General features: G+C 44.7%; 8 protein-coding genes across 8 annotated transcripts; 3 read left to right on the top strand and 5 right to left on the bottom strand.

Annotated features, from left to right (window-relative positions):
• Positions 1–916: 916 nt before the first annotated feature.
• Positions 917–3174, bottom strand: F4813DRAFT_383376 (putative multicopper oxidase; the record flags this gene model as incomplete). The annotated part of the gene is made up of 7 exons (XM_049245935.1): positions 917–1081; positions 1136–1310; positions 1431–1856; positions 1924–1957; positions 2009–2536; positions 2721–2814; positions 2905–3174. 7 exons carry the CDS (start codon positions 3172–3174, stop codon positions 917–919), a joined length of 1692 nt encoding a protein of 563 aa, XP_049095231.1.
• An 889-nt stretch (positions 3175–4063) lies between these two features.
• On the top strand, positions 4064–5249 carry F4813DRAFT_375254 (uncharacterized protein). Its single transcript, XM_049244994.1, has 3 exons — positions 4064–4489; positions 4543–4602; positions 4656–5249. Exons 1-3 carry the CDS (start codon positions 4345–4347, stop codon positions 5012–5014), a joined length of 564 nt encoding a protein of 187 aa, XP_049095230.1. The 5' UTR covers positions 4064–4344; the 3' UTR covers positions 5015–5249.
• A 538-nt stretch (positions 5250–5787) lies between these two features.
• On the top strand, positions 5788–7287 carry F4813DRAFT_375252 (uncharacterized protein). Its single transcript, XM_049244993.1, has one exon. It carries the CDS (start codon positions 5914–5916, stop codon positions 7087–7089), a length of 1176 nt encoding a protein of 391 aa, XP_049095229.1. The 5' UTR covers positions 5788–5913; the 3' UTR covers positions 7090–7287.
• Positions 7288–8084: 797 nt separating this feature from the next.
• On the bottom strand, positions 8085–8881 carry F4813DRAFT_375251 (uncharacterized protein). The gene is made up of 2 exons (XM_049244992.1): positions 8414–8881; positions 8085–8294 (listed from the first exon to the last, which is right to left on the bottom strand). The coding sequence occupies exon 1, from the start codon at positions 8725–8727 to the stop codon at positions 8497–8499; it is 231 nt and encodes a 76-aa protein (XP_049095228.1). The 5' UTR covers positions 8728–8881; the 3' UTR covers positions 8085–8294; positions 8414–8496.
• A 986-nt stretch (positions 8882–9867) lies between these two features.
• F4813DRAFT_375247 (uncharacterized protein) lies at positions 9868–12991 on the bottom strand. The gene is made up of 4 exons (XM_049244991.1): positions 12517–12991; positions 11529–12414; positions 11162–11410; positions 9868–11064 (listed from the first exon to the last, which is right to left on the bottom strand). The coding sequence occupies exons 1-4, from the start codon at positions 12741–12743 to the stop codon at positions 10099–10101; spliced, it is 2328 nt and encodes a 775-aa protein (XP_049095227.1). The 5' UTR covers positions 12744–12991; the 3' UTR covers positions 9868–10098.
• A 1208-nt stretch (positions 12992–14199) lies between these two features.
• On the top strand, positions 14200–16783 carry F4813DRAFT_274791 (HET-domain-containing protein). Its single transcript, XM_049240425.1, has 3 exons — positions 14200–14503; positions 14606–14878; positions 14937–16783. The coding sequence occupies exons 1-3, from the start codon at positions 14359–14361 to the stop codon at positions 16589–16591; spliced, it is 2073 nt and encodes a 690-aa protein (XP_049095226.1). The 5' UTR covers positions 14200–14358; the 3' UTR covers positions 16592–16783.
• On the bottom strand, positions 16369–18025 carry F4813DRAFT_375243 (uncharacterized protein). The gene is made up of 6 exons (XM_049244990.1): positions 17778–18025; positions 17512–17696; positions 17393–17444; positions 17111–17297; positions 16475–16999; positions 16369–16387 (listed from the first exon to the last, which is right to left on the bottom strand). The coding sequence occupies exons 2-5, from the start codon at positions 17636–17638 to the stop codon at positions 16814–16816; spliced, it is 552 nt and encodes a 183-aa protein (XP_049095225.1). The 5' UTR covers positions 17639–17696; positions 17778–18025; the 3' UTR covers positions 16369–16387; positions 16475–16813.
• Positions 18026–19212: 1187 nt separating this feature from the next.
• On the bottom strand, positions 19213–20225 carry F4813DRAFT_375242 (uncharacterized protein). Its single transcript, XM_049244989.1, has one exon. The coding sequence runs from the start codon at positions 19920–19922 to the stop codon at positions 19605–19607; it is 318 nt and encodes a 105-aa protein (XP_049095224.1). The 5' UTR covers positions 19923–20225; the 3' UTR covers positions 19213–19604.
• Between the last annotated feature and the right edge of the window lie 30 nt (positions 20226–20255).

The following is a 20255-nucleotide window of genomic DNA, read 5'->3' as shown; positions in this document are numbered from 1 at the left end:
AGTCCCTTTTTTAAAAATGGTATAAGTTCTTGACGTTACGCGGTGCCACTAACGGTCCTAATTTTTTCGTCTTTAAACTTCGTTAAATAAAGCTCCCCCCCCCCCCCCCCCCCCCCCCTTTTTTTTTTTTTTTTTTTTTTTTTTCTAACCCTACTGTAATGTTGGTGTTGGTGCAGCTACATGGCAAGGTCATTATTCAAATGTAGATAGATTTGGAAATACATTCCAGCAATGGAATTAACATGTACCAGCGAGAGAGAGAATGCATATCGAGAAGATATATGTAAATCAGAAGTTTTGATTGATGTTTTTGTTTTTCCGTAAGCTTTGACGAATACTATGAAGCCGGTAGGACAAGCCTCATTCCCACGAAAGTATGACACAGAACCGCTTAGAGCAGTAGGCGACCTCCAAACACCAATGTTACACCGAACACGAGCTCACCAGGAGGAACCAACCAATACTATGAAACGACACCCCCTTTAGGACGATATAGATCTGTGCCTGATTAGATATTATCCCCCTACAGGCCGTCGACTCTGCGGGCTGAGTGAGGTTATGATTGGCTAAGGTAAGGACTAGGTACACCTCAGTATCTTAGCACCTCATCTCAATTTTAGAGGATCTATATAAACTATAAGGGTTATTGCTTGAAGTGCTGCGGGGATCGACATGTTAATACTTCACCAGGGAGTGTGGCGCAGATGGCTAGAATATCAACTATATCCTACTCAGGAAATGTTATATTACCTCCTTGACATAAGATATATTGAAAGTACCCTGAGTAATATACATAATAGCTGACTACGTCGATATCTGGACTGCCTTGCTGAAAATAATTCAATATATTGACAGCCTGCCCTCATCAGTAGCATCATGAGTCTCAAGAAAAGAACTTCAATGTTATCTACTAATTTTAGATTCCAGAGTCCTCTTGTTCAATGCTCCTTGATGTCTGGAATGAAGACCAGGTTGAACAGGTGTCTGCGAGTGCATCCGTGTCGGTTATACCCGCAATTTCGTCATACCTCTCCACGAATTGCAGTGCAAACCCCTGGCTCGTATGCCAACCAATATGACACTATATCCCATATTAGATAAAGTGAAGAAACGAAGAAACAAATTGGATACTTACATGCATAAGCCAAACTCCAGGGTTATCAGTCTCGAATGCCAGCACGATATAACCACTGGCGGGTAATATGGCAGTATCCCGGCGGGGTGGGTTATTCGTGTTGAGAGGGACACTGCTGGAATATGAACCTGTCTCCTGAGCGAGCACAAAAAAGTCGTGGCCGTGAAGATGAATTCTAAAGGTATAATTAGTGTGAGCTCTTTCTTGATATGTGATAGGGCTTGCGGCTCCAATGTATAAAATAGGCTGGTACTGAATGATACCCGGAGGAGATTGAGCATATTAAGTTACTTACGGGTGGGGAACAGGTAGGTCTGTCTCGATCGCCAAATATACCCACACGTTTGCATCGGGCAACTCAAGGACAGAGTCGTCGACTTCAAAAGTGGTCTCGCCATTTATAACCTGTAAAATGGTAGGGTTTGTCCAGTCAACCAGCATCGATGTGCTGTTCAGAGTCCATCTAAAAAGCCCATTGATGATGCCAATATCTGCGACTTCGTTTGTAACAGACGCAGTACTGCCTACCGTTTTGCTATGATAAGGAACAATGTTTTGAGTCTCATCTATACAAGAATCGACATATTCATATCCAGTAGTCTCCGGTGTTGAGACGGTATCTGTGTAAGATACAATGCCACGGATGTTGTCTTCGCTTTCGTTTTCAGAGCAAGCCGATTGGGGAATAGCTCGGATCCAGAAATTATCAGCAGTCGAAGCCCTGCGATTCTCCGGGTTAGTTTACCATATATTCTAGGAAATCAGCTGGTTTGTTAGAAGACACTCACTGGTCGGCAGTAACGATGATATCATGACGTTGTCCTTTAAGTGGTTAGCATTAAACTAGATTGATAGTTATCGTTAACGGCTTACCAATGCCAATATTAATGACAGTTGCTTCGTATGGCTGAATTGGCACAAGATCAGTCGCTATGACTTGCATTGTGTGGTTATCAATAGTGAATTTAAAGTGCGTGTCGATAGCTCCGTTGATGAGTCTGATTCGATAGGAGGTCCCTGAAGTGAAAGAAGTTTGAAATCTTGAACCGCCGTCATTGTAAACGTTGGTGCCATTGATAAGTCCATTTTCCATCTTAGGGGGGCCGGTTGTCTGTGTTTGGGTCCAGAGTTGATCCACCGTTGCGTGACTCCAATCTGATAGGAATATGGTCCCGAGATCCTCATCATAGTTAGCAGTGGCTGGGCCATTGATGATTATGGTTCCCGCAACGCCTTCCCACGCTTGAAGCGCAAAGTGCGAATGGTACCAAGTCGTTCCATATTGGGTTGCCCTCCAGGTATACGTCCGAGTTTCCCCAGGTACAGTTGGACATTGAGTAATAGAAACGACTCCATCGTTATCATTCGTATAATTCTGACGTATACCGTGCCAGTGAATAGCTGTTTTGAAGAATTAGCCACCGGAAGCTTTTCAGTTATAAGAGACAAGTATCCAGAAAGGTTACTAAAAATCTAACAGTTTAAGAAAAAGGAACAGAAGCGAGACAACAAGTCTCAGGGGAAAGGCCCAAAATAAATTTGCAGTCAAGATAGTATATATCTTTATGCCTAAGCTTGTACTCACATGTTCCATTGTTAGAGGTAGTTAGAGAATTCGTAACGTGAACTACAACTGTATCACCCCAGTCCGCATAGAGAGTTGGTCCTGGAATTGAGCCCTAAGATACGAAGTAAGTTACTAACTCGGTTTAAAATAATCAAGAGTAAAATGGTGAAACCAGAGCTGTAAGCCCCAATTATTGACTTACATTAATAGCCATCGCCGGGCGAGAAACTCCATCAGGTGAGACAGTCACATCAGTGATATCCAGCCAATACTCTTTAGTTACTCCAGTATCAGGCACCTCAGTGGTATAATCAGTGTCGATGGAGTAATCACACCACTCATTTCTGGTTGTTGCTGTGTTTCCTGAGCATGCTGCCCGAGGATACAAATTCGTGGAAGGTGAAAAGGGGGACGCTGCAACTATGCCGCACAGAAATGGCAACAAGAGAGTTGATATTTTCGAAGCAGCCATATTGCAAAGAGCTCCGATATAGTTCAATATAAGTTTGGGTGAAATAAGAAAGACAGTTGTAGGGCTAAGCTAGGTTCCTGATAGGTAGGCAAGCTTTGAAGTTGAAGAAGCACAATGAACGACTGTGATATTTCTATAACTTCTATTCATCATGAGCGCAGCTGAGGCAGTCTTTATGTCCACGATAGCTTCTCCTAAGTCTCACTTGCCGGCTGAAGGAATCGGCACCATGAGAACCCGAACCGTGAGGATCCAGTATACTGTAGCACTGCGTTACAATATTGAATGGCTACACGACCAACAATCAGACCACATATCCACCCCCTTAAGATTAAACTATAGTCAGCCTTGACGACCTCAGTGCGTGTCATGAGTCGAAGATATTCTCGTATTGCAGTCGTACGCGTAACGAAATATTCAGAATTCCGCGAGTTGTGTGGAGCTTGTGGCTTGAATGTGATGAGCCGGCGTCTCACTCCCCGGGAATTGGTCCGAAGTCGTCGTCGACAAACATCCTTTGGAAACATGACATGAATCTAGATCTCCTTAATAGAGTATCGTTAAGCGATCCACAGCTACCTATATTGGGCGTATCTAATGGTTCGTTTCAAGGCACCATCTCGTCGCCCTGCGCCCTATCGTCGTAATTATCAGCTGTGGAGATTACGATATCTTTTGTAAGCCCTGCGATGCGTAGCTGATTTTATCGATAAAAGGAGTTATATAATGCATTTAAAATCAAGAGTGGCAGTATCAGGTATAATATTAGTATGATATTAGCAATACTATCATGTGCCGAAAGAAAGAGTGGCATTGAAGCTATCAAGATAATTGCGCTTTAAAGCTTACGCGTTGCTGCATGGGCACCCTGCGAGGTTCCCGCCCGCCGCGTCCTTCCGCCTCCCGCCCGGCCCACAATCCGAATATAGAGGCCAAGACCCGAGCGAACAACTCTATCTTTAGACAAGCCGTCCGTTTTGAAGGAAGAGCTGACGAATCTATAATCGGGGTCAATAAAGCATCGAGGATATGAAAAGGGACCATCTCCATCAAAAGTTCAGCAAGCAGACGTAGCTTAGGTAGTTAACCTTCTCTAAGTAACAGCCATATTTTCAATCATCTTGTTCAAGTCTTGCCGTTTCTCGCAAGACACTACCTACTACACTAGCGATGCACGTATTGCAGAGCCTCATTCTTGGCATCCCAGTGGTTGTAGCTGGGTCACCAATGCTTATAGAACGTTCTCCTACATCACCTTTTGCATTGTTCGCTTACGGCGATGGAATCGGCGGCGCACCTGTGTTCACAGACGGCGGTATGCTATTTTCCATGCCTGTTGGAATATAATAATTTTAACCTCTATAATAGAAAGCGCCTACATCGGGCGGGCAACTCGCTTAAACGACAGCGAAGCCGCTCAGGTTCAGTGTAAGCCGTACAGACAACCTCTCGTATATGCAGCTATGTTAACTCGCAGGCAGTTATTGGCGGTACAGACAATTCGCTGCTGGCCAGTCCCAACACCACCGCCGGCAATGCACCAACCTGGTCGAATCTCACGTTCATGGTCCCGGACATGACATCTTCCTCCCATCAGGTCGGATTCGCTAATTCGACCATTAGTGGCGGTGGGTCAGCATCCGAGTTCGTATTTTATGGGGACTTCCTACTGCACAAGAACACCGACGGGGATATCAACGGATTGTGGTACGCTGTGCCCTCTGATGAAGACCGTATTTGGACTTTGAACTGGAACTCGACCGACGATGATACCGAAGAGAAAGTGCTTGTCACCCTGAAGGCTACACCACCATCGAGGACAATGGATAAGAATATTTAGGCTTAACATACATACGTTGAACCATTTCCATTCTCATTAGCAGTTGCCGACCATCTACCTCCTGGGTTAGACTAGTAATCGCAAGTCGCCTGCTGGTGGGACACTACTCTACCGGCATTTCGTCTCTCTTTAACATATTTTTGCTGGCTCGAGAGGATTGTAATTAGCTTATGGTTTGGAAAGACACCTAGAATGATTAACTTCAATACTACAAGCTACATTGTCACTATCACCGTTCAGTCCTGCACAAGTACATCCCTTTAAATCTAAATTAATTATTGTCTCATCTCCTCGGTATTGCATTTTATACTTCATAGTAAGATCTAGTTGTGATGTTTGTGATAATTATGAGAGGTATCAAATCCGAATAACAAAGTCCGCAGTGGAATAATATAAAACTTTACCTTGGTGATATTTCAGGGGGTTCTTGACCCCTTTAACAGCTACCTAGAATAACCAGGCAACGAGGAGAAATATACGAGCTTACACTTGCCAAAGTGGCACATACACTGCAACATTAAGATTAAATTACGATCATAGAATTCGTCGTATTTTTGAGTCGTCGGTCCCGACTTGCTTGTAGCACGTATATCACGCCAATCGGGACCGTTGGAGCTGAGTTCAAGATAGGCAATTGCACACGAACATAGAACGACGTTGTTTTCATACCGGATATCGGAGATAGAGTGTAAACGAGCTAATAGAGGCGTTATCTGGCTTGAGTTTTCGAAATCGTAAATTATTCGTAAGCGCCATGCATCACTTGGCGCATGGTAAGCAGAGGCAAGATTCAGGTGGCCAACCATCACCAACCTATTTTCAAAAATGAAACCATTCGCAGTCGCCTATTTTCGTGCTACTTAACTAGAAAGCGTGGCCTAGCTGTGAATGAAAGAGAGATGAACACACTTAGGACTTTGGGGATTGTTTTGTGCAAGCCCCTGAACAGACAATTTCCGACATCTTATACTCCAATATCACATCGAGTAGCATATCGGGCAGCTTTAAGCCACGAGCTGAGGAAATATCTCGCAGTTAAACCCAAATCCCGTCCGAAAAATCTCAATTTCCGGTGTTCTATTCCCTCGCGCAGCCAAGCAGCAAATATGACCACTCGGTCGCGTGGTCGGGTCCCTATTGAAACCCAACGTGTCGACGCTCCCCTCACCCAGACTGCTACCTTCTTGGTAGTTACCATTAATAACACGCTGGAAGCTGTTGGTGTGGTGCGCTCGGTTCTATCTAACATCGATGGACTAGCTAAAAATGTCTCTATTCGAGACCTAAGCGCCGCATTTGCCTGTACAGTGGGCATTGGCAGCGAAGCGTGGGACTCGTTGACCCAATTACCCCGGCCAACAGAGCTCCATCCATTTCCTACTATACATGGGAAGAAACATACCGCCGTCTCAACACCTGGGGACTTGTTATTCCATATCCGCTCGGAGCGACGGGATTTATGTTTCGAATTCGAACGACAACTACTGGATGCCCTTGGCGATGCCGTTACTGTCGTGGACGAGACGATTGGCTTTCGTTATTTCGATGTCCGCGATCTCCTCGGATTTGTAGACGGCACGGCAAACCCTGTGGGATCGGCCGTCCCGGCTTCTATCCTTGTGAGTGAAGAGGACGCATCTAGTGCAGGTGGGAGTTATATTGTGGTCCAGAAGTATTTGCATGACGTGAAAGCGTGGAACGCCCTCCCTACTGAGCAGCAGGAGAGCATTATTGGGCGGAAGAAGCTAGATAACATCGAGCTAGATGACGCCGCAGCAGGTCAGCAACAGTCGCACAAGTCACTAGCCACTGTTGAAGACGAAAGCGGTAATGAGCACGATATCCTCCGGGATAATATGCCATTTGGGTCTCCTGGCTCAAAAGAATTTGGAACATACTTTATTGGATACTCAAGGAATCTATGGGTTATTGAACGGATGTTACAGCGTATGTTTATTGGTGATCCGCCTGGTTTACATGATAGGCTACTTGAGTTCTCTACTCCTCTAACAGGCACCACATTCTTTGCGCCATCCTCTGATTTCTTAAAAAGGCTGGACGGCGAGAGAAACTAGTTTCTGACACAATTATGATTGACGTCGTTTCTATAGCCACTCTTGGCTTCAATGTACGTAGCGATTTAACCGTACGTAACACGTATTGGGTGAAAATAGACATTTATCAGAATTGCCTAGTCAATAGGACACCCTTTTGATAATATTTTCCTGTCATATATGTTAGGTACCTCCTAAGACTTCATATCCTGAATTAATATAGTTGCAGCGAAAATTGGTGTTCAGCTGGCAGTAAGATCTAAGCCACCGTATAAGCATATGCACATGTATCCAGTGGTTATGCTGCCTCGGGGTTTTCGAGGCAATATAAGTTTTAAGAAAGTAGTGACAACTATTAGTTAAATTGTGATATTGACTATCTCAAACTCATCCGGTGGTCGGGTCTAGCAAAATCGTTCGACATGTCTACCTTAACACCTCCTCACGAGGGGCCATATTCATACAGACTTAGCCACGACCGCTTTAGGTTCATCATCCTCAATCAACGATATTGGCAGTCGCCTTTCCGATGCCAACTGATATCGGAGAAATTGGGCACTGCATTAGTATACCAAGCATTGTCTTATGCTTGGGGCTCTCCATCTGTAATCAGACCTATCGTTGTCAACAACATAAACATGGTGATTGCAATAAACCTCCACACGGCATTGGAACACCTTAGACTAGGAAATGCTGATACCGTGCTCTGGGTTGATGCTTTTGTACGCACCCTAAACACCGAGACATAAAATATCTAGTTAAAGGATCATAGCTAATGCACTTCATCTACCTTCTACCTAGTGTATTGATCAGGCGGATCTTGGTGAAAGAGAGACTCAAGTTCAGGTCATGCGACAGATCTATAATTGTGCTAGCAATGTAATTGTGTTTCTTGATAATGGGAGAACCCATTCGTCTGACCGTTTTCGGGTGTCAAAGCCGCAGGAGTTTATATTCCGCAACGACGCACACGATAGGCAATACGTTGCCCGGTTTCTCTATTCTTGCAGTGCTATGGTTCTTGTAGTGCTATGCATATTATGTATATTAATAACCTATTCAAAGGTTTCGGCGTCTTTTACCTCGTTAGCTTGTTTGCCCAACAAGAAAATCAACACATACGGGCATTTCCATCCCTCAAAAACAGGGTATTGCAGGCAATATTTGAAGATCTTCGGATGATGCCATTGGGTAGATGGTGGAACCGCATGTGGGTTTTCCAAGAGGTTAGTTATCTTCTACTTAATTTTTCTGTTAGTCTTAGGACAAGTATACTTCCATTTTGCCCAAATCATTATTATGTACCTTAGCAGCTACACACTGACCTTCAATTCATAACTCACAGGTCATAATATCAAAAAGGGCTCTTATCTAAAATAGCTGTTCAGTGGCTCTATTAGAGCTATTCATTCGTGCAGCTCGGAGCATTCAAGATTTGCATATGCACTTATTGGTCTTGTACCTGTCAGCCTCGGCATCTCCCCCAATTGTCGTGTGGCAACCCCTTGGGTTTATACTCAGGTCGTTCAAAACATTATAGCAGCAGCTAGAAGCCTTGACGTACTTTGCGGAGACCTTGGTCGAAAAACAGGGGGGGGATCTCCCGTCTTGGATACCTGATTGGAGCGCCATTAGCCACAACGAAGAAATTCGCCGCATGAAAGTCGCTACGAAGTTGTATAATGCTTGTGGAGACTATAAGTTTGGCTGTTATATTTCTTTGGAGTCTTTTTGGGACATGGTCTGCGATGATGTTGCCTATAAGGAATGGGGTGCGTGAAATCTTTGATCAACTTGGTTTACGCTCTTGGCATTCTCCCACAAGCAAAGATGAGATAGATAAGAGACCTGTCGATGAAAAGACTACCTATAAACCGCAGTTTAGTCGCTTAGGAATTACCAGAGCTCTCATTAGCTGTATAAGATACTATAACGACCAGTTTCTTGACCTCACAGATGTGAGGCGACTCACGTCAATCTCAACACAATGGTCTAACGACTCAAATAGGTCTTATAAAAGTGAAAAATACATCATCACTCAACTTGATACAAACAGGCTGAGATCCTTGGTTTACGATTTGAAGTTAGTTTTGGGGGAGTTTAAAAGGCTCGAGGACGGAGACGAAAGGCATTCACAGATGTGGTTTGACGCCAAGACATCATCGGATAACCAAGTCTATTAAGATATCCCAGGTTTCGATTATGTACTGAAATTCATGTCCACTAGACGACATTTATTCGTGACTGCCGATGATACTTCAGGATGGGGTCCTGATGGCTTGAAAACTGATGATGTGGTATGTGTTCTGCCTGGTGGTAAGACCCCTCACGTACTTCGAAAGACCGCTTCGGCGAGATGGGACATGAAAATGGAAAGGCTAATGGAAATGGAAAAGAAAAAGGAATGGTATGTGGAAGTGGATATGGAAACGATTGGCGATTGCTATCTTCAAGATGCTATGGATGGGAAATATATGAATCCTTCAAATATGACTGACTACCTAAGCAACTAGAATCATTCAGGAGGACCGCAGATGCGGATTCGCTAATATCAAACATCTGTTTGGACAAGAATTCAACGATATTGTAAGCAAATATGCACTCGATATTCGTGAGCGTTTAGAAAGATGAATATCTGATACTTTAAAGATTTACGCGGGCTACGATTCTACAAGCGGTAAAAGATTGAAGCTGAATTGCCTTGTTTTTCTGGTGTATCCAGTGTAACTAACAGGTGCAAAAACATTAGGCTAGATACCTCTTACAGCTCTCAAAGGTGTTTGCCATGCGACTTTCTAGGGCACCTTAGGCCGGCTCTTTCATTAGGTAACCCTGATCATTTGCAATGATGAATGCGTTATTTTAGGCATGATAATCATTGATATCTTTATAAGGTACCTATAGGTATCTATTGTACACAGTTATTCAGGTTAAAGTTGTAAACATATACCCACGACCTCCTTCTCCATCGGCTCCATTCGCTATGCTAATATAACCCATTTCTTACTAATTTCTTCAAGCTTTAAGCTTCTAAAACATGTCCTTAAAGTGTTCATATACCCTACTACCTATCTCATAAGGCAGTGTAACGCCCCCGTTAACAGGGGGCGGTCCAGCCGGGGTCGGCAGGCCGGTCGGGTTAGTACTCTTCCCCATATACCCTTCGAATATTCGTGACATCTCGCTTGAGATTTGGTGCCCGTTTTGTACGCCGCCGAACGATGAGGACACCCCTAATACGGGCGAGGGTTGTGAACCATAGCCGGAAGCTAAAGTTGGAGGGGCTCCCATCTGACCGGTAGCTAGGCCGGCCATCGTCAGAGCCGCCGTAGAGTGAGGATCCTGCGCCAACCCGAGATGAGGAGCAACTTCTCGAAGCGACTTAATAGTGCTCCAAAGCCGTTGCGACACCCATGATTTGGATGATAAGTCCTTTACTAGCTCGAGAGCCATATAAAACTCGTTGCGACACGAGGCGCTGAAGTTAACTGGGGCGTGGCACGATGCTAGGAAGAGTACCGCAATTGCTGCTAACAGAAATTGATGGTAGAAGACCTGGATCTTCCTATAGATATTCGTAGTATTGTTCAAGTGCGTCAAGTAGCATATTGTATTTTTGGCTAACTTGACGGCACGCTCGGCGAATTCTATATTCTCCATGATGCTGCCTTGAGTGTGCAAAATAGGAGTATATAGCCATGTACGAATCTGATTAAAGCGGAGGTAGGTCCATATCTGTAACCGCTGGATATCATATTCCTTCTGTGAGTTTACTGGAGGATTTAGATATCTAGGCAGTGCTTCCCAGTCGGTTAATTCAAGCTGTGTTTCTCGGGGCACTTCGGTATACCATTCCTTTATTCGACGATCAAGTTCCTCGATAGCACCTGGTTGTACGTCTGATTCTGTGCTAGGCTCAAAACTTCGCACGAGTCGCCATACGCTTGCGCTGAGCTTTGAGTAGTTAATCATGGCGACTAGATAAGGATGCGAATCCTTTAGAGCAAGGTTAGAACCGATCAATTCCTCAACGTTAAACAAGGCGAGAAGGTGTCTGCTTTACTATGCTCGGCATGATAAATCAACTACTTACAGGGTACGGTAACCGAGGGTCGATTTCGTCGTCCGGGACGGTAAATGGTAAGCCAGTACCGAAAGCCCATCGATGGTCCAATACATAGGCTGCCCAAAACGTGTTGATTGCGTTATTGCGTTCCTCTTCATCGCCAATTCGTTCGATCGCATCACGACGATGAAGCCCAAGTTCGAAACATAGACGAGCTACCTGTCCCATGGTACGCCATGCGAGGATTTCGTCATTAGCGAGAAAATAATAACCCGCCTAGTTATGCAAAATATTAGTCTCTGGCAACGCCGCGAGTTGGTAAGATCCCTTATCTATATTCGAATAGGGACACTGCAACGATGATAGTTTAAGTATGAAGGTAGGCAAGACATACCACAAGAGCTAGTATTGGCATGTTCTTCACATCACTCGGATCAGACATTAACATTCTGTCCGTCGTCGGTCGAGCGCTGAGAAAGAGCCTATGGGCTTTCTCGCTATTTCCGTGCTCCTCAACCTGCATGGCACAGCAGACGACGAGCTTGAGCAGTAAGGTATTGCGATCTTTGATACCCCCCTCCTCTCCAGACCAAGGGACCATGAAATTATTCCTAGCCGCCTCCATCCACGAAGATAGAGTCCGCGCATGACGGATGACTGACTCGATTTTAACCACAGGATACATGATGCCAACCTCCTCATCATGCACGCGGCATAATCGCACCAATTCATCCTTATCAAACTCCCACAACGGATCCCGAGATGGGCCTCCAAGAGTACTAACCACCTGAGCCGTTAAGTTTGGAGACGGCGCGGGACTATCTTGACCGAGGCCATCGAACTCGCCAACATCGGGTGAATTGCTATAACCCATCTTGTGCAACGTATTCTTAGCAACATCTAGGTTGAATCGCGTGCTCGTCGGTCCGCGGAAGCCGGGCTGTCGAGTTTGAGGCAAGTCGGATGGTTTGTGAATAGGCGTGATGGAAGGGATCGAAGAAGCCGAAGGTGTACTCGAAGCGGATGGCAAAGTCGGCGCTCGATCTTGAATAGGGGCTAAGCGGAACGCCTCTGATCTAAGGGCGTTCATGTTCGCGAATAGCGCGTCGACCTGCTCTTGTAGTTGGTTGACCTTGTTGGTCATCTGCTTGAACTCATCTGAGTCTTTAAACGAATTTGAGCAGCAATTGGGTGCGTATAGGCATTGGAGGTTGAGATTTCCGCATCTTTGGCATGGTGTCTCGCCATTGCACTTGATCTTTCTTCGCTTGCACTCGTTGCTGGATAAGCGTAGACTTGGTCAACGCAAGAATCCCCGAATTTACGTCGCGTGCCGTTATGTAGCCCACGCGCTTGAAGACGAAAGGACTGACAAGACTCACCAAGCGATAGAGATATATCTATTTCTCTTGCTCCTCTGCTGTGCCTGACCTTTCGAACCAGGCGATTCATCTATGCTGTTCTTCCTCTTAGCACCGGTGGTGGTTGTAACGCTGCTGCTACTGTTGTGTTGTTGAGAGCCGGGGGACACCGGGGGCGCCGAAGCAGGGGTCTCGCCCAGAGTAGTCAAGTATCGCACCTCGCCGACTTGATTCTCGAAGAATTCCATGATGCCATCCCTCCGTGTCGCCCTTCGCTCTGATGTTAATGATGCCGCTGCTACCGCTCACTAATGCTAGCATCGTGTTCTAGTGTAGTGTTGAAACAAGGAGGGTGAAGGCGAAGGCAAAAAGACGATTGATCGCAACAAAACTATCTGCCCCACTGCTATTGAAAGGATCGGGGACTTTACCAGGCTAGTTCCTATTATGGATCTGCTAACCAGGGACAATGCTTCTGTTACGGGGGGGTTGCCTCATACCTAGGTTAGGTAGGTAGGTATGCTTTCAAAGACTCTAAGCTACGCGTTATTATTGGTCTTTGCATCGAAAATGCCTCGGTCTAATTTAGGTTGTCAATGGAACCCGTAGTTGACCTGAATAAGAGTTGATTATTTTAACTGTAGCATACTAACTTACATATATCCCCTAAATTGATATTCAGTTTACGCGTGTTAGTGGCTACGACCGGATACATCGAACCGAGCCTTTTAGCGGCAGTAAATGTTAGGTACCTCCTAAATATGTTACTATCGCGCATGTCCTAGCTAGCGTCGCGATGACGACTGTTCCAAGAGCTGGTGCTACTATAGTAATGAGCTAGGTTAGGTTAATCTATATCTAATGCTAGCATAGTAGGTTTACCTCTTGGTGTGTCATATCTTGATACTAGACATATATGGAGATGTTTACCATGAACCTCTAGAGCATGTATTAAAACTTGAATTAGGTACATGTCTCAAGCTTACAAGGTGAGCTTACAAGGTGAACCCCCGACCAAACGGTTCCCCGGAGCTTTATATCCTAGACCGCATACATAGACTATCGTTTCATGCGATCGGCAGATATTAGCCAGTGTCTTTATATTGACTACCTAACGTACTCATCAAGGCGAATAGATAAATCATTCATGTTTTGTCAAGTTACGATGTGGGGGAACGTAATTTCACCCACACACGATGAATCTAACACGACCCTTCAAAGATAAGAAAAGAAAAGCATGTCGGGGCGGTGGGCCCTATAGTTGCGTGGCTGGAATAGCTGATAGTATGTATGTCGTGCCAACGACACCTATATTGGATCATTATATTGGACAATATATTGTTGTTGGCTCCGTATAAAAAAGCTGAGGGGTAGGTACTTCCATGAACAAATGCCACAAGGAGAACAGGCATTTCGAGAGTAAGTGGAGTACAGAATGCTTACAAACATCGTGTCTAACCACATCACCCCTGACAAAATAAAGGAAGAATTTCCTGCTCCCTGTATTATCCAAGAACCCGACGATGTGGAATAGCAACCTGACTGGTCTTCGAGAAGATAGGTCCTTTTTCGTAAGCACCTTGGACCACACTTGTGGGTATGATACCCTTGTAAAGCTCTCGGCTTATTGCGGCTGATCGAAGCCCCAAATCTACCAATTGCCCTGCGCCAACAAGACTTACGTCCTTAGCACCACAGAGGCGGTCTTGGTGTAATACAAATCCAAGTACATAGCCTGAATGAAGGCCGCCATGATAATGTCACTCATCAATGGGTGGTGGTTTCCCGCTCACTAGTCGCTGTGCGAAGGCGAGACTGTCTTCACGATTTACTGGACTCCTTAGATAATAGGGAATTTAAGAGATGCTGTGCGACGTCTGCCGTGAAGGTCTCGAAGGTATATGGGATCCCGAGAACAACAGGAGGCTCGGGTTACTCAAATACTTTCCCGACATATTGGAATTCCTCTTCCGAGAGGTTGAAGATGGAAATTACGACGAGGTATTAAGTGAGTACGATGGGAAAAGGACCTACGAGTTGAGATCAATCAAGTCAATCGAGCTGGGAAGTGCCTTTAGAAAGTGTTTTTATTTTGCTAACTGCTCACAAGGCAAGCTAAAACTGCAAGAGGAAGAACGATATGTTTTCGGCCACCATGTAAACTATGACTCATTGGTAAAGTCTAAGAAGCTAGGCTGTGTCGTTTGTAATGTCTTCGACGAGTCCAACGATCATGACGATATCAATGCGACCTTTGCGGAACGAGGTTACTATTCGGTATTCCAAGTGACCTTGCCGCGAAGCGATATGCCTAACCCAGTAATGGTCATTTACACAGGCGAAATAGTTCAAGAAATCCCACATACAATGATTGCACACGATGGTATGAATTCCTACGCCAAATTCCAATGCATATGCTAAATATACATATGACTATAAAGAAAACGACCATATCAACTCCGCGATCTCACATTCTACATCAGACTCTCCAACGTGGGTTGTTATACATAGTTGGGTAGATAGATGTCTTGAAACTCATAAGTCGTGCATTCGTCAAGCCTCGGAACTCTTCGCGCCAACTCGTCTACTTGAGCTACAGTACGTAGGGACTGAAAAGAAATTTCGTCTCGTCCTACAGAGCGAATTCGACCCCCGCGAAAAATATATTACTTTAAGTCATTGTTGGGGACCTAAGACCACTATTGAGAAGCTACAACTCACAAAGTCGACCCTAGAAACCCTTCGCAATGGTCTACCCGTAGCCATTCTACCCAAAACGTTTCGCGATGCATTTGAGATAATTGAGCGTTTGAAAGTCCGGTACTTGTGGATTGATAGGTTATGCATAGTTCAGGATTCCGTAGAGGATTGGCAGGCGGAAGCATCTATCATGGGACCTGTCTACACTCATGGCCTATTAAATATCGCAGCGCTAGGTGCTACAGACGACCAGACTGGATGTTTTTTTGATCGTGACCCAGCATTGGTTTCCCCTACAATCATTAATCTCAGTCCCCCCGGAGATAGTGTTGCAGCGTTTTATCGTTTTGAGGCCGAGGAAGAAGCATGGAAAAGAGACTTTGAGGGGCAGCCGCTCCTCTCACGTGCATGGGTCTTGCAAGAAAGAATTCTTTCTACTCGGAACCTCTATTTTGGAAGCAAACAAGTCTTCTGGGAGTGTCTCGAATCATACTGCTCTGAGACAGTCCCGAACACCACGCTAGGCGAATGGGATTCATCACGTTCATCTATACATAGCCTAGGGCCCGATGATCATATGTGGAAGTCTCTTTTACACCCTAAGAGTAATGGATCAATAATTCCGAAAACAGATTGGCCACATACGGTACAGATCTATTCTCAATGCAACTTAACGTTCCCCAGCGACAAACTGGTCGCTCTCTCAGGGTTGGCAAAGCGAATGGGTAGCGTAATGAGGAAACAGTTTGGTTCTGAGAGCGATGTTTATCTGGCCGGCCTATGGAAGCATATGATGCCTATGGCCCTACTCTGGAGACCTAAGGTAAAGGCATGCCGTGTATCGCCATATAGAGCGCCTTCATGGTCATGGGCATCCCTTGATGGGGAAGTTTCCTGCTCCCCATCATGCCATATACGGTGGCACGCCGATGTCCTCGGGGCGAAAATAACCCCTCACGCGGATGACTTGGCTGGGAAAGTAATCAGCGGCACCATCACCTTACGTGGCCATATATGTACTGCAAGGAATATGAGGTTGCATAAAGAAAGTCCTGTTGATTACGATATCTATGTAATTGGTTCCCTTCACCACCCAAATACCGACAGTATCCTAGAGTTTGGGGATTCGAAAGGGGGTTACTTACAATTTGACACCACGGATGACTTCCGCGAGACAGTGGTCATTTTGATGCTAGGCTTTGATATCAGCAAAGCATACTCCTTCGTAACAGCACATGGTCTGGCCTTGGTCTTCGCCGATGAGTCACGGACTACATACCGTCGGGTTGGGTGCGCAAGTTTGAAAGAGACAGTCGACTTCGAAGATTTCAAAGATTCTGATATCGAAAAAGTTATATATAGCGAGTTGCCGCTGGAAACTATTAAAATTATTTAAAAGATTTTTCATACGTCAGATACAATAGATCAGGTTGACGAGTAGTAGCTTCAACTTAAAACTTGAGCTACCATTCCGAATGGAAGTATGGCAGGTTTGTGATCTGCATTGACAGGGTTATACAACAGACAATAATATCCAAGATGATCCAAGCTATCTATCAAAATAATCCATGAGCCTGCTGATGCATCGGATACTGAGCGGATATGCGTAGGTGAGCTATCATTCGGCGTGCTTGTTCTTCTTCTTCTTACTGCCACCAGAACTTGATACTCCCGGTGTGGAAGAGAGGTGGATATACAACCGTTCCCATTCTTCTTTACGCCTGTCAGGGTCGTCTTTTACTTGAGGATGATTCGGTACCCATTCAAATCCCTTTAAATATGGTTCAGCAAGTTCATCGTCGGCCTAGTAAATTACATGTTAGTGGAGCCATAATATTTGAGGTATGTGAACGAGATGAAATAAATAGACTCCAAGGTATAACCATCGTATATTATAAAATTCAGAAGTACCCACCCTCTTCTTATTGTGCTTATATATTGCATCCAATGCATCTTTAATTGTAACCCCGTGCTTGTTGTTCCGCGCCGTTACAACAACCCCGGTATCAAAGCGAAGGTCGATAGCCCTTACAAGGGGCGTTATTAATGGCTTCTTCAGGAGCTCCTTATCCTCAACAGTCGAAGGAGATGTATTGATCTTCCTATATAGAATCCTAATATTAGCTAATGAGACGTAGAGATATTATGATATCAGAAAGAACAAGGAAGTTCAATTGAAATGAGTCCAAAAGCTTACCATCCCGTGGCTTGGGATTCTATTGCCACTTCGATCTCTATTTGGTTTTCATCTGTTGTGATATTCTGTGTCAATTACTATCCAAACAATTGACAACAAACGCAGATAGGGTTACATACTCAACTCTTTCATGCTCTGTATTCCAGCTGCACTTGAGCTGGTCCTACGGTGGGAAATCTTCTCCTTCGGGGGAGATTCGGAGAGACCCTGGACGGCTGAGTCTACTCTGGTGAGAGGTTCCGCCATAGTGAATTTATGAGCTGATTGGTGTATGAGGATAGGATTAGAGCTTGCAATATCCTAGCTATTATAAACCAATGGTTATTAGTATTGGATGCATAACAATAGTATTATTAGTGAGACAATAGACCATGGATGAGCTTACCTTAGCTAGTGGTGTTGACGATAGCAATATCTATAAGAATAGCAATGTCTGGAGAGCCAATGTCTGTGAGACGAGAGAGAAAGAGTAGAAGGAGGAGAAAGAGGAGGGGAACGAAGAGCAATTTGAAGGGAGGGTAAAAAGGGGTTTGGAGAGGAGGGAGAGGGGTTCTCCTGTCCCGTAATGTACGAGGAACCATGATGGATCGGCAACCAGCTGATCAAGTTCCTGCTGCTAAATTTCGTAATGATTGGGCGGGGTTGAACTACAGTAAGGTGTTGTCGAGACACTGGTGGTGTGCTCATCGCGTGACCTTGAGCTATGGTTCGCTGAGCTCCGCCGGTGAGCTGTAACATCATACTTACGCAAAGGGGTATAGTGCTAAAGATTTATTAGTGTAGAGGTTCAAAACCTGGGGTAAAATCCGGGGCGGGTGGATAAACTCCACTGTCTTGCATACATAAGATCCAATTATCATATATGTAGGTATGTACGTACATAGCCTAGACCAAAGATCCTTCTCTCAACTATTCGAATACTCCAAATCTTATATTTATGTTATTACCATCCTGTCATGATAGAGAACATCAATATAACTACCTAATACAAGATATAGACTTGTCTGCAAGGGGGATATTAAGCGTGGTTGTTTACATGTTGTAATTGATTACTGAAGTTGCCAAGTCTTACCTGTGATGTTACCCCTAATGCCTTTCGTAATGCACGACATGAGTCGTTAATTAACTCCAAAACCCCAATCGTTTCCATATTCTTTTCCACCACGGCATTACTAGCCTCCCTAGCTGCCTACTTAGGTACTGTGCAAGTTAAGGATACAAATTTTATTCATGCAGCGGCCGATGCATCCGGCACAGCCAGCACAGCCAAGTTCCCCTCAGCCTAGGTCGGCAATGCTGGAGATCAAGCTTACTTGGTTGGCCATGTCACCGTCTTGGGCTCTCAATAATTATAAAAGAGAATAGAGCGAGAAATTCGAAATTAAAATTGCGGTTAGACTTCGTTTTACTAGGTATTGAAGGAACGAGAGCATAGGTGATTAGTATCTCGTATCGCAGTAATTTAAGAGGTACTTACGAGAACCCCTTTGTACCACGGTTGGCTTCACGTATTAACTACCTATGTAATTCAAACATGCAATACCAGCGCCCCCGACAAGTTACAATAAATGATATTTCTAAATAAATACTCTAGATTGTAGAAAATAATATATATTTTCTGACAATTGCAATAACGGTTCAAGGGCAATTTATAGTTTACTTAACAATTGAAATTGTATATGTTACCCAGGTAATTAGACAGACGCTGTAAGGCTTAATTGTTTATGGCGGAAGCCCCGCGACTTGCTGCTGCGTTCGAGGCGTAGTGCATGAAATCCAAATAAAAGACTGCGGTAAATTGAATTAGTAAAAGCAAGTGGCAATACTTCTAGCAACTCTACGAGCATAGGATACCTCAGGTACCTACGTAGTAAGTCGCTAATAGAGCAAGGGACATAATGAAAATCCCAAGTATATTCCGAGTTGAGTTTATAGTTTCACCACGATCCTCGCTACGTTATTGGATGGCCTTAATCCGTCAAATGAGTTTGTTGAAAACAAAAGGGCACATGAAAAAATAGTACTATACGTAAGAAGGATGTCATATGGGGGATATGTAGGTACCTTAGGAGGTAGGTATGTTAAGTACCTATTCAACTACGGCGACAAATTTCATGTTCCAAATTCCCGTCATCCCCTCGGCTCTCTTACTCAATACGCCTACTATTCCAATCATGCAGACTTCCCGCCGCCCTGACACGAAGCATATCTCCTACTTCTGTCCCTGTCCCGAGCCGGCTACTCCTTTAACAGTATTGTCTAAGGTACCCGTGACACTTTTGCTAACGTTTCCAACTCCCTCAGTTGCCGAGCCGGCCGTATTACCGACCCCCTTGGCCGTCTGATTGAGGGCATTTCCGGTGCCTTCCGTCGTCTTGCCAACCGCTCCACTAAGGCCTCCGAGAAGCCCTCCCTGGCCCTTAGCCTTATCGCCGCCCGTGACGATGTTTTCGACGCCCTCAGTTACGCTACCGAGGAGCCCGCCGCCTCCGCCTCCGCTCTGGTCTTGGTTACCTGTATTATCGGTCATGATGGAATATCTTAGGTATGTGTTTGCGAATATCTTGTTTAATGTCTCTGTGAGTATGAATAGTTTAACGAGGAGTTCCTAAAGGAAGGTGGATAGGCAAGGTATAAGGAGATAAATTGTTCCTGTATTAGGAAGGGCAAGTTCAACCTTGGAAGTCTTGTGCCCTTTAAATTCCCTGGCGCTCACGCAAAGAAGGTTTGAACTTGGTGTTTTTATGACGTATTTTTATTGCTTCAACTGCGTGATATGAAGTCATGTAAGTAGTACGCGTAATTCGACTAAAATAAGAGGAATATCAACTAGTTTACGTTGACTTCCAATGTTATTACTGTA

Source organism: Daldinia decipiens (genome assembly GCF_022478715.1).
Source record: "Daldinia decipiens strain CBS 113046 unplaced genomic scaffold F4813scaffold_50, whole genome shotgun sequence".
Lineage (NCBI taxonomy): Eukaryota > Fungi > Ascomycota > Sordariomycetes > Xylariales > Hypoxylaceae > Daldinia > Daldinia decipiens.
Note: the sequence above shows the minus strand (reverse complement) of the source record. Positions and strands in the feature narration are given on the sequence as shown.